This window comes from Podarcis erhardii, assembly GCF_964252035.2.
Source record: "Podarcis erhardii genome assembly, chromosome: 12".
NCBI lineage: Eukaryota > Metazoa > Chordata > Lepidosauria > Squamata > Lacertidae > Podarcis > Podarcis erhardii.
The window spans coordinates 5,717,068-5,730,045 of NC_138513.1; the positions used below are offsets into that span (position 1 = coordinate 5,717,068).

The 12,978-nt window shown below is 45.4% G+C and overlaps 1 protein-coding gene and 1 pseudogene across 35 annotated transcripts in view; one reads left to right on the forward strand and one right to left on the reverse strand.

Annotated features, from left to right (window-relative positions):
• LOC309325987 (7-alpha-hydroxycholest-4-en-3-one 12-alpha-hydroxylase pseudogene) overlaps positions 1 to 12,978 on the reverse strand; it is a 354,547-nt pseudogene that overhangs the window by 86,480 nt on the left and 255,089 nt on the right. The window lies entirely within an intron of this gene.
• The window catches only part of OBSCN (obscurin, cytoskeletal calmodulin and titin-interacting RhoGEF), a 263,745-nt gene that overhangs the window by 19,498 nt on the left and 231,269 nt on the right, over positions 1 to 12,978 (forward strand). For all 33 annotated transcript variants that reach the window (XM_081834068.1, XM_081834069.1, XM_081834097.1 and 30 more), the window contains exon 3: positions 7,785 to 8,054. In XM_081834068.1, the coding sequence (XP_081690194.1) occupies positions 7,785 to 8,054 (270 nt within the window). The remainder of the gene's footprint in view (positions 1 to 7,784; positions 8,055 to 12,978) is intronic.

A 12,978-nucleotide genomic window follows, 5' to 3' on the forward strand; every position in this document is an offset into this window, starting at 1 on the left:
GTGCCACCACCGAGAAGGCCCTCTGCCTGGTTCCCTGTCACTTGGCTTCTCGCAGGGAGTGAACCGCCAGAAGGCCCTCTGCGCTGGATCTCAGTGTCCGGGTTGAATGATGGAGGTGGAGACGCTCCTTCAGGTCTACTGCAGAGGACTGAACCTGGGACCTTTGCATGCGATGCAGATCCTTTGGCACATAAAGCTCATCAAGATTTACTGTAGCACCATGATTTCCATGCACAGGTCCTGGATTTAAAGCCCCACGTCCAAGCATGTGGGTTTTTTTGGTCCCGGTGCTCTCTCTGGGAAAACCACATTTTACTGCTGAATGGGAGCAAATGGCAATCTTCAGAAAACTCAGCTGCCATTTGCTGCGATTCAGCAATAAAATGCAGCTTTTCTTGGGGAAAAAGTTACAGATAGGTAGCCGTGTTGGTCTGCCATAGTCAAAACAAAATAAAAAAATTCCTTCCAGGAGCACCTTAAAGACCAACTAAGTTAGTTCTAGGTATGAGCTTTCTTGTGCATGCACACTTCTTCAGATACACTGAAACAGAAGTCACCAGACCCTTCTATATAGGGAGATTATAATGAGATTATACATGACAAAGCCATTTTTCACCTTTTCACCCCTTGCTTTTTCCTGTAAGACCTATTGCAGTCGTTAAGAGTCGTCAACAGGCTCATCACAGCTATCTGCCAATCACCCATTCCCACCACCCTTCTGAGTAATACCCCTCCCCACCTTCTCACTATATAGAAGGGTCTGGTGACTTCTGTTTCAGTGTATCTGAAGAAGTGTGCATGCACACAAAAGCTCATACCTAGAACTAACTTAGTCGGTCTTTAAGGTGCTACTGGAAGGAATTTTTTTATTTTGTTTTGGGGAAAAAGGGCTGAGACAAAAACAAAGCAAACCACACAGTAACAGGGCTTTAAATCCCAGACCTGTGCCTAGGAATGTGGCACAAAAGGAAGCCTGGATGAGCCCTGAGCTACTGTATATCCTAGGAACCCCTTTAAAACATTGTAGTACCCCAAAAAGCATGATAGTTTAATGAAAACCACTAACCCACAACACACAAGTATAGGTCTACAAGGGATTGCGGCAGGCCCCTTCAGCACTATCGCCAACCTTAAATATTTTCCCACATCTGACAGTAACTTTCAAAAGCCTCAGCAGAAATAGAGGTGTTAATGGCAGAAGTAGGCTGTAGTCTGGAAAGGTTGGGGTGTTTCTGCTGGCAATGAAGTTTCCCTTCGGCTGAGAGAGAAATAAAATATCCTGCCTTTCATTTAGGATAGATCTCAGCAGCTGTGAGACAGTGCAGTAAAGGGCTGACAGCACTGGCGTAACGAGTGTGGTTATTTTAGCAAAGATGAGAATGTGAAGCTCAAGTCAAAAACAATGGCCATGTAACCTGGTTTCGTATTGCTCAGCTTAGAAATCTGGAAAAAGTGTTTGCATAGGTCATGGGTAGGCAAACTAAGGCCTGGGGGCCAGATCCAGCCCAATTGCCTTCTGAATCTGGCCCGCGGACAGTCCAGGAATCAGCGTGTTTTTACATGAGTAGAATGTGCCCTTTTATTTAAAATGCATCTCTGGGTTATTTGTGGGGCATAGGAATTCGTTCATCCCCCCCAAAAAATATAGTCTGGCCCCCCACAAGGTCTGAGGGACAGTGGACCGGTCCCCTGCTGAAAAAGTTTGCTGACCCCTGGCACGGGTTGTGAGGCTATCACAAACAGGAAAAATGGGAGTGTGGGAGTGACTCCTGCCAGTTTCAAATGCTGAAAATGTGTTCCAATAGCTTACAGAAGTCAGAGTAGTTTTAAAACATGTAATGTTTTGATGCCATTCCTTCAAATCAAACGCTCAGCTACTTTGGAAATGGAGAAGGTAGTGAGCTGTGAAATCACAAGTGGACTGTAAGTTAAATGAATAGGAATTGAAGGAATAATTGATTTGATCAAATGGATTTGCTCAGATGTGGATAATCAAACGTCGTGATTTGATCATCACTAGCACCGCCATTTTATCTGCATGCCGCCTTTCCATAATTAAAACTATCCTCATGCCACCCAAGTCTGCTGTATGGGGAAACATGATACCTTTCTTCCCCTCAATTGCACCAGTGCTTTGCCCAGTTTATAAAGCACCATAAACGTGGCAAGAACTCAGTTCTCTATTTGATCCACCAGAATTTCACAAATATGATGTGGTTTCTGGCAACCTGGAAGATTTTCCCTATCGTTTATCATCCAAAACGTAGTTTATGACCCACCACCCAATTAAAGAGCGCAACCACACTCAATAGCATTCCTCACAGTGCTTCCAAGAGATAAATTCTGCATGGATCCCTCCCGATGGCTGCTGTACAAGACTGGACTTTTGCCCAGAGTGCTTCTGTCCTTGTGCCGAGATCATTGTCAACAAACAGCATTGCTTGCTTTTATAATCTTAACCACGCAGAACATAATGCCATCTACCTCCAGAAACAGTTTTGACATCACAGTCAAAGAGACTGACAAAGGAGATGGAGATAATTGGAAATTGCAGAGTCAGGAGAAAATGAAAGACAAAGTGCGAGATTGGTTACACTATGCTCAGATTAAAAAAGTTTTTAAACTTGATAAAAAGTTAGGATTCCAGGTGGAAAAATCGAAGTTAGAAACGGAACTGTTAGAGCCTAAGACTAAGGTACTCTCAAGAATGTATAACTTGCTGTTAAAATGGAACACACAAGATGAAATGGTTAAATCGGCTATGATAAAGTGGGAACAGGACATTGGGTATAATATTATGTTTGAGGACTGGGAAAAGTTATGGACTACTGGGCTGAATTTCACTGCATGTAATGCTTTGAAAGAAAATGTAATGAAAATGATATATAGATGGTACATGACCCCAGTCAAACTTGCAAAAATATACCACTTGTCTGATAATAAGTGTTGGAAATGTAAGGAAAATGAAGGAACGTTCTTTCACCTTTGGTGGACTTGCCCCAAGGTGAAGGCTTTCTGGGAAATCATATATAAAGAACTGAAAAAGGTATGTATGATGAAGCAGACCTAGCAGAGGAAGTCAGAGAACAGCACGTATTTCCCACGGCTCTCAGCCAAGACGTCTCCAGTGAATCATCAGTTATCCTTCCATCTTGCAGGCAGGCCTTAGGTGAAAGGTCTTTCTTGCTTACAGCCCCACAACTTGAGGAAACTACTCAAAAGCAAGAGTGGCCCACCAGATGGACAGGTTTGTAGCAAAACTCCACCAATGTTGTGGTCACTTAGACCTCCAAGTGGAAAAAGATCCACAGCTGGGGTGCCATCCAATTCCAAACCATAATAATATATATATATTAACTGCAAGCTTGTAGAAAGCAACACACCCATAGGAAAAAAGTTGCAAACTATTTTTCTCCCAGTTCAGTTTTGTATGATAAATTGATATGGTTTTGTTGGTTCTTACGGTAAAGTGTTTAGCCTCGGTGGAGAAGGGAAAGCACCAGGAAAAATAATCGGGGAGTCACAAAACAGGCAAAGTATATTTCTAGGTGTACAAGCTACAGTAGAACTCTGAAAGAAAAACATACTTTAGTGACAGGAATCCAGTGATGTGGAAGGGAAGGGATTTTGGCACCACTAGTGCAGTTGAGCCATGTTTGCAGGGCATGTATCTTAGGAGAACGTATTTTTCCACATGCAAGGGCATTTTCTGTAGGAAAGCATTCAGGGATGTGATCTGCCAAGAAGCTTCAAATGGTCCTGTTCCAGGATGACGGTACCACATGATCTTTTGGGGATGTGTAGACCAAGCCTTGATTTAGAATGCAGCGCATTCATCTCTGAAGTAACCGACTGTTTGAATACTCAAAGTATTCCAAACAGAGGGAAGAACAAAGGAATGTCATTTGTCATGCTGTATGTGTGCTGTTCCAAACAGGTGTTCTTGTCATGCAGTTGGCAATGATTTATAACCTTCACGCCCACTACCAACCCTCTTGGAGGGCATCAGGAGTGGCACAACTCGCTTCTGATCTTTAAACATTCAGAAGGAGGAAATCGGGGATGGGGGGAGAGAGAATAAACCCCAAAGAAGTAGAACTGCAAGTTGACACTGAGGCTGCATACACACAATAACTTTTACAGCCAAGCTACACTTTCCAGAATGGTTTACCAGTCTATCCTGCTTCTTAGAGAACTGTGGGAATTGTAGTTCTGTGAGGGTAACAGGCGTCTCCTAACAACTCTGAGGACCTTTAACAAATTGCAGTTCTCAGGATTCTTGGGGAAAACCATGACTGTTTAAAGTGGTACCATAATGCTTTAAATGCATAGTGCAGATGCAGCCTCAGTTGATTATCTGTATGAGTTTGCAGTCTGCTTGTTCATCCACCATGACAACGTAGTGTGTGCGCGCTCAGAGGATGACCTCCAAACTATCCTAAATATCTTCACAGAAGCTTACGAAAAGCTTGGCCTGTCGCTCAACATCCAAAAAACCAAAGTGCGCACCAACAAGCACAAAATAACCCCTCTGCAGTGCCAAAAATCCAAACCAATGGTGTAACGTTGAAAAATGTCAATCACTTATCCTACCTAGGCAGTTATTTTTCCACAAGGGTCAACAATGATGCCGAAATCCATCATCACCTGAGCTCTGTGAGTGCGGCTTTCTCCTGATTTAAGTGCAGAGAGTTTGAGGACCAGCACATTCACAGGGAAACTTGTTTACAAAGCTATTGTACCACCAACCTTACTATATGCTTGTGAAACATGGACCACTTATAAACGCCATCTCCAGCTCCTTGAAAGTTTCCATGAATGGTGTCTCCAACAAATCTTACACATCACTTGGGAAGGCAGGCAAACTAATATCAGTGTACTGGATGAAGCAAAGATCACCAGTGTCGAAGCAATAATTCTTCAACATCAACTTCGTTGGACTGGTCATGTTGTGCGGATGCCTGATAATCGTCTTCCAAAGCAACTACTCTATTCCCAACTTAAAAATGGAAAGCATAATGCTGGTGGTTAACAAAAGAGGTTTAAAGACTGTCTCAAGGCAAATTTCCAAAAATGTATTATAAACACAGACAACTGGCAAACACTGGCCTGCGAGCACTCCAGTTGGAGAACACCCTTGACCAAAGGTGTCATGGGCTTTGAAGACACTCGAACTCAGGACGCAAGGGAGAAACGTGCTAAGAGGAAGGCACGCTTGGTAAATCCACACTGTGATCAACTCCCACACAGGAACCAATGTCCCCACTGTGGAAGGACCTGTGGATCCAGAATTGTCCTCCACAATCACTTACGGACTCACTGTTAAGACTGTGTTTATGGAAGACAATCTTACTCGGCTACGAGGGATCGCCAAAGAAGAAGGTGGTGGTGAGGGGTGGAAGATGCCTTTGCCTTCTTGCTCATTGGCTCTCTGCCTGGCAAACAAGCAGGTGGTAGCAATGATATGGAAAAGGAGGAGCAGGAGGAGCTGGTGATATGGTCTAAATCTCCACTTGGCCATGATGCTCACTGGGTGACCTTGGGCTAGTCACCAATTCTCAGCCTAACTGACCTCATAAGGTGGTTGTGAGGATAACATGGAAAGGGAGGGGAGAACCATCAACTCCCCGCAGGAAAGGTGGGATATCTATGTAACAATAATGAAATGAAAATAGTGTTGGTGAGGAGGCTGCCTTAGCCAAATGCCATGTTTGTTGTGGTCCAGTACTAGCTTGTTAGGGACGTGGGTGGAGCTGTGGTCTAAAGCACAGAGCCTAGGGCTTGCCGATCAGAAGGTCAGCAGTTCGAATCCCCGCGACGGGGTGAGCTCCCATTGCTCAGTCCCTGCATCTGCCCACCAAGCAGTTCGAAAGCACGTCAAAGTGCAGGTAGATAAATAGGTACAGCTCTGGCGGGAAGGTAAACGGTGTTTCCGTGCGCTGCTCTGGTTTGCCAGAAGTGGCTTAGTCATGCTGGCCACCAGAAGCTGTACGCCGGCTCCCTCGGCCTATAGAGCGAGATGAGCGCGCAACCCCAGAGTCGTCCACGACTGGACCTAATGGTCAGGGGTACCTTTACTTTAACCTTTACTAGCTTGTTGTACATTGGCATAACAGTTCTACAAAAGCGCTGCATCAGTTTACAGAATCAGGCTGTACCGTGGTACCTTCAGGTTAAAAACTTAATTCGTTCCGGAGGTCTGTTCTTAACCTGAAACTGTTCTTAACCTGAAGCACCACTTTAGCTAATGGGGCTTCCTGCTGCTGCTGCGTCGCCGCTGCACAATTTCTGTTCTCATCCTGAAGCAAAGTTCTTAACCTGAGGTAATATTTCTGGGTTAGTGGAGTCTGTAACCTGAAGCGTATGTAACCTGAAGTGTATGTAACCTGAGGTACCACTGTACGTTATAAACCAGGGGTGAGGTTTCAACCTGAGGGCCACACTCCCTTCTGGACAAGCTTCTGCAGGGGCCACATCTCACTGGTGGGTAGGGTCAGAAGCAAAAACGAATGGCGAAAGAAATACAAATCTTACCTTTCTGCAATAGGCTGATATCTGCACACAATCTCACCACTCCTTACTCCATCTCGGCAAGCAAAATGCATTTTTTAAAATATATATATATATTTTATTGGAAATTTCAACACAATTCAAAAATACAGCATCCACATTATTATTATTTCCCCCCTCTATTTCCCCCCCTCCTCCCTAAACAAAAAACCCCAATCTCCCACCCCCAGACTTCCCTCAACTCCTTTCTCTGGTTTCTCAACACATACAGTGGTGCCTCGCAAGACGAAATTAATTCGTTCCGCGAGTTGCTTCGTCTTGCGATTTTTTCGTCTTGCGGAGCGCGGATTCCCCGGCTTTAAGAAAAAGGAAGCAAACCTGCAAGACGTTTTCGTCTTGCGAAGCAAGCCCATAGGGAAATTCGTCTTGCGAAGCAACTCAAGAAACAAGAAACCCTTTCGTCTTGCGCGTTTTTCGTCTAGCGAGGCATTCGTCTTGCGGGGCACCACTGTATTTCTCTCTGCATGTTATAAAATTGTAAAGATCCTCAAGTTGTCTATCTATATATTACAATAAACAGTTTGTGAATGTTTATTCAAAACCTGCCAAAGAGTCCAGTTCATTTTGTTGCTTCTTCAAATATTTCATAAAAGGTTCCCATTCGTCTTTGAAGTGACAGTTATCCTTATCACATAGTTTGTGTGTCAGTTTTGCCAATTCTGAATAATCCATCAGTTTTTCTTGCCACAGTTCTTTCGTCGGGATTTCCTCACTCTTCTATCCGTGTGCTTTTAAGACTCTTGCCGCCGTTGTCGCATACATAAAGATATTTTTTAGTTCTTTGGCAGGTCTTTCCCCACTATGCCTAATAAGAAAGCTTCAGGCTTTTTCACAAATGTTAAATGGAACATTTTCTTTAGCTCATTGTATATCATTTCCCAAAACATTTTGATTTTACTGCAGTCCCACCACACATGGTAAAAGTCCCAAGCAAAGTGCATTATCAGTGTTCAGGGACACAGTCCAGCCAGGCAAAAACACTCAAAGAGGACACAAAGCAAGGCTTGGAGCAGCGTTGCAGGAGAGAAGGTGTGGCCTTGGGAGCATCCTAAGGGCCACATAGAGAGGCTTGAAGGGCCACCTTCAGCACCTGGGCCCAAGTCTCCCTCCCCTGTTGTTAACTATTTCATCATAGTGTATTCAGAGCAATCCTTATCTGGCTCTGTTATGCTTTTGTGTTCCCATACTTATTGCTTCTTTTCCTTGCTCCCAAGAACCGAGAATACCTTTCAAGATGAAACTTAGAGACCTGGAAGTTCGGGAGAAGGAATCTGCTTCCTTCCAGTGTGAGGTGCCCGTTCCCAGCACAGAAACCACCTGGTTCAAAGAAGAAACAAAACTCCAGCAGAGCCAAAAGTACAACATTGAGGAAGAAGGCACATATCGGAAGCTTACAGTCCAGAACGTTACCATGGATGACGATGCTGTCTATATATGCGAAATGAAAGAGGGAAGCAGAACCATTGCAGAATTAAGTGTCCAAGGTAAGTGAAAATGAAGCACATGAAATGTTTTTTTCCCCCTTAGGGTGCTTCTAAAGCAGGCATCCCCAACCTGCGGCCCTCCAGATGTTTTGGCCTCCAACTCCCATGATCCCTAGCTAACAGGACCAGTGGTCAGGGATGATGGGAATTGTAGTCCAAAACATCTGGAGGGCCGAAGGTTGGGGATGCCTGTTCTAATGCAAGTTGTGAATCTGGCAACACTCATTCATGATTTGTATAAATTTGTATCCTGCCCTTCATCCCAAAGGAGGATGGTCTACAAACCATCTAAGAACATTCATAGTAGAGAAAAGTTGGCAATAAGGAGTCAGAAATGTTTGTGAAGAAGGCCCATGTGGAAAAGCAACAGACCCTCCAAGCCGCCCCAGTTTCTGATTTGATTCTGGGATGTCCCACTTTTCCTTAGGATGTCTCTATTTTCAATGGAGAAATGTTGGAGGGTATGAAGCATGCCTTACAAATACATTGCATCCTGCAGGTTGAACCAGGTCTCTCAATAGTTTTAAGTTTGGTGATAAGTTGCAATTAAGTTTATCACCAAACTTAAAACTATGGAGAGACCTGGTTTGAACAAAGACATTGGATTCTTATCTCATTATACATGACAAAGCCATTTTTCACCTTCTCACCCCTTGCTTTTTCCTGTTAGACCTATTGCAGTCGTTAAGAGTCGTCAACAGGCTCATCGCAGCTATCTGCCAATCACCCATTCCCACCACCCTTCTGAGTAATACCCCTCCCCACCTTCTCACTATATAGAAAGGTCCGGTGACTTCTGTTTCAGTGTATCTGAAGAAGTGTGCATGCACACGAAAGCTCATACCTAGAACTAACTCAGTTGGTCTTTAAGGTGCTACTGGAAGGAATTTTTTTATTTTGTTTTGACCATGGCAGACCAACACGGCTACCTATCTGTAACTGTCTTATTTCAGTATGTCTTATTCCAGAATCTAAAGAATAAGCCCCAATTCTATTCCAAACTATTATCTTGTGCCATCCTGCCTTTCATAATTGTTTTGCTGCTGATAATTTATTCAAATTCGTTTCCCATGATTTATCTAACTGGCCCTTCATTTTAAGAGTGAATATTGTTTTCTGCTATCGTGCACTGCCATAACCGGTCTAGTGTTTGCAATCACATTTGACATTCCCTATGACGTGGGTGGCGCTGTGGTCTAAACCACAGAGCCTACGGCTTGCTTATCAGAAGGTCAGTGGTTCGAATCCCCACGACGGGGTGAGCTCCTGTTGTTCAGTCCCAGCTCCTGCCAACCTAGCAGTTTGAAAGCAACTCAAAGTGCAAGTAGATAAATAGGTACCACTCCGGCGGGGAAGGTAAACGGCGTTTCCGTGCGCTGCTCTGGTTCACCAGAAGTGGCTTAGTCATGCTGGCCACATGACCCGGAAGCTGTCTGCAGACAAACGCCAGCTCCCTCAGCCTATAGAGTGAGATGAGCGCGCAACCCCAGAGTCGTCTGCGACTGGACCTAATGGTCAGGTTTACCTTAACCTTTACGATCCCCACAGACACAACACTTTACAGAGAAATCTATTCACACGCATTCAGATAAGAGCCATCAAGAGCTATCAAGTGATGAATGCCCATGTCTGAATGAGCTTTTAGATGGAAACCTTACTGCTTTTTAGTGGTAGGCTGGGTTTGACAAAAATGGAAAACTGTGGTGACAAGGAGCTAGTGGTGCACCAATAAAGCGGCTAGCTCATTTGCAAAGTTAAGCAGGGTCCAGTATGGTTTCAGGTTGAATGGGGAGCCTTGTGTTGAAATTCCTGCATTGCGTGTTCAGACCCAGAAACCTCCCCCCTAAATAAATTCACACTTGACTCAAATTTTGGTTTTGGTTTTTGGCAGAATTTAGCCCACAACTTTATGGATTACAGAAAGTGACTGGTTGCATAGGCTCTGGTTCCATTAGCTGTCTGCCATGCAGGTAGCGCTGACCCAGGATTCCAGCATGGGTCAGCCTAGGGTGAACACCTGGATAAGCAGAAAGCTGGAAACAGGCTATCCCCGCCACCCAAATGTCCCCCTGGACTCAGGCACGGGCACAACCCCATCTCAGGGGTTGACCAAACCATTGAGTCCCTGGATTCCTTTAATGGAATACCCTTCACATAGGGATGGCGAGAGCGTTCTCCCATCCCTGTCACCTGAACCAGAGCCTATCTGCAACCTTACAAGTTGTGATGATTTGCTACGCGGCAACAGCCAATCAGCCAAGTGGGGGGAAATTCCCACACAACGGCATAGCAAGGTCAAGCGCAACAAGCTCTAAAAGTAGGGAGAGGTGGGCGGGTGTTCCGAATGCACGCACCGAAAGAGGAAGCTCTGGGTCACTTGCATCGGCAAAACTAGCAGTGTGTTGTTCCACTATCTCTCCTTTCGCACCCTCAAGAGTCCATGTTGTCGCATTGAGTGCTTCTCATGCCTCCTCCTCCTCTTTGAAATGTGAAAACTTCCACCATCCTACATGCTGGGAGTGGCTAGCCAAATGTTTCCAGGCCTTGCACTTGGAGAGAGAATACGAAGCGGATGCTGTGGGGGGCGTAGAAAGGGATTTATGGCTCTTCTATGTAACAGTGTTGCACGAGCAGCTGAGCAGGACCAGTAAAAGCCAGTTCCTGAGGTACAAAGCTGGTCATTAGTGGAGCACTAGGAGGGCAGCAGTGGTGAGCCTGGTAGCTCTTGGTTTGGCTTCTGCAGACAATGGGTGGAGAGTGCTCCAGTCTGGGGGCCAAAGGCAGCTCTAAATGGCCCTTGAGACTCTTTTGTATTTGTGCCTGAATTCGACTAGTTTTTCTGCTGATATAATTGATTGCCAATACTTTGTTACACCATGCTTCTAACGATAGATCTTTGGAGTTCTTCCAACATTTCACAACTGTTAACCCACTGCTAACAAACAAACAAACAAACAAACAAACAAACAAACAAACAAACAAACAAACAGGATTTTGACATATTGGCCAGGTGGAAATACAGGCAGCTTCCCCTTGCATGCTCCTTGAAATTCTCAGAGGTCCCTAGCTATGACTGCAGGTGGAGACTAACAAACACCTGTGTGTTGTTGCTCTGCCTTTTCTCAAATGATCTTTAGAGCACAGCACAGGGAGTGTTGATGAGGGTGTGTAAGGGAGTGGGGCCTAGTCTAGTTGCAAAGCCTTCTAGGATACCTGCTGCACCTTCTTAATAATAATAATAATTTATTATTTATACCCCACCAATCTGGCTGGGCTTCCCCAGCCACTCTGGGCGGCTTCCAACAAAATATTAAAATACTGTAATGCATCAAACATTAAAAGCTTCCCTAAAGAAGGCTGCCTTCAGATGTCTTCTAAAAGTTTGGTAGTTGTTGTTTTCTTCGACATCTGGTGGGAGGGCGTTCCACAGGGCGGGTGCCACCACTGAGAAGGCCCTTTGCCTGGTTCCCTGTAACTTGGCTTCTCACAGTGAGGGAACTGCCAGAAGGCCCTCAGCGCTGGACTTCAGTGTCTGGGTAGAACGATGGAGGTGGAGACGCTCCTTCAGATAAACTGGATTTTGCACCTCCTGAATCTGTAGGGTGGGGTGCTTAGCTTTTGGCACTCCAGATGTTTCTGCATTACAGCCCCCATCATCTCAGACTGTTGGCTGTTCCCATGGGGGCCAGTGGGAGCTGGAGTCCAGCAGCACCTAGAGAGTTACAGATTCCCCACTCGTGATCTTAGAAGGGGCATCCCCCTCTTTCATGAGATGTAGGCTCTTCTAAACAGAGACCTTCTTCCATCTTGTGCATGCAGTAGGGAACACCACATCTTAGATAGGGACGGAGAACTTGTGGCTTTCTAGATGTTGCTTGGTTGCAGCTCCCACCACCTCTGACTGTTGGATATTCAGACTTCCAATGGAAGTTGGAGCCCAGCAGCAACAGAAGGGCCACAAGTTGGCTACCCTGGGTGCAAGATACAGCTGAGGAAATGGCGGAAGGAAGGGAGGCAGGGGAACGTTGGACAGAAATGCACAATCTGTCCTGCAAGCCCCAAGTTAATGCCAATGGCTTGTTTGCTCCAGCCAAAGGTCAGGCAGGGTCTTCTAAAGCATTTTTTTGTAATGCTAGCCTTGATATTGATTGCACTATTTGCTGAGTATATTAAGAGGAGATGGGTAATCCAGTGTACAGTTGCCTGCATAGTTTCTGTATCGCACCCAGCTTGCCTTAGCAAGCAACAGATAGGATGGTCGTTGCATTTCTACCCCCAGAGACTTCTTCGCAAACAAGAACAACATGGCCACTTTCACAAGCAGCTGCTACCTCTCTCTGTTGTAACAGACGTGGAGTTGGCTGGCTGCATTATGCACTGGCCTGTACGGCAAGAACGGAACAGCTCCTTCTTCCAGCTGTTGCTTACAGAGTTTGCTCGGTTCTGGAGTGAGAGACAGCCACAGTACACACCTTCATTAATTTATTTCATTTTCATCCCTCCCTTCCTCTAGAGGAAGGCAGAGGAACTTTTCTGCATCAAGGGCTGCATTCTGTTGTCCCCTTCTCCTTGTGCCCCCAATCTTTCCCATCATCAGGGTCTTTTCCAGGGAGTCTTCTCTTCTCATGGGGTGGCCAAAGTATTGGAGCCTCAGCTTCACGATCGGTCCTTCCAGTGAGCACTCAGGGCTGATTTCCTTCAGAATGGAGAGGTTTGATAATCTTGCAGTCCGCGGGACTCTCAAGTGTCTCCTCCAACACCATAATTCAAAAGCAGCCTTCTTTATGGTCCATTTAACGCAGGCGTGGCCTGGGATCTCCCTCTTTGCCGCTTCCAGCTGCTCCAGGACCAATGCCTAAGCCAATACCGCTCATCACCTGTAACCAATGAAGTTGTGGCCGTATTTAGCCCACTAACCTTAAAT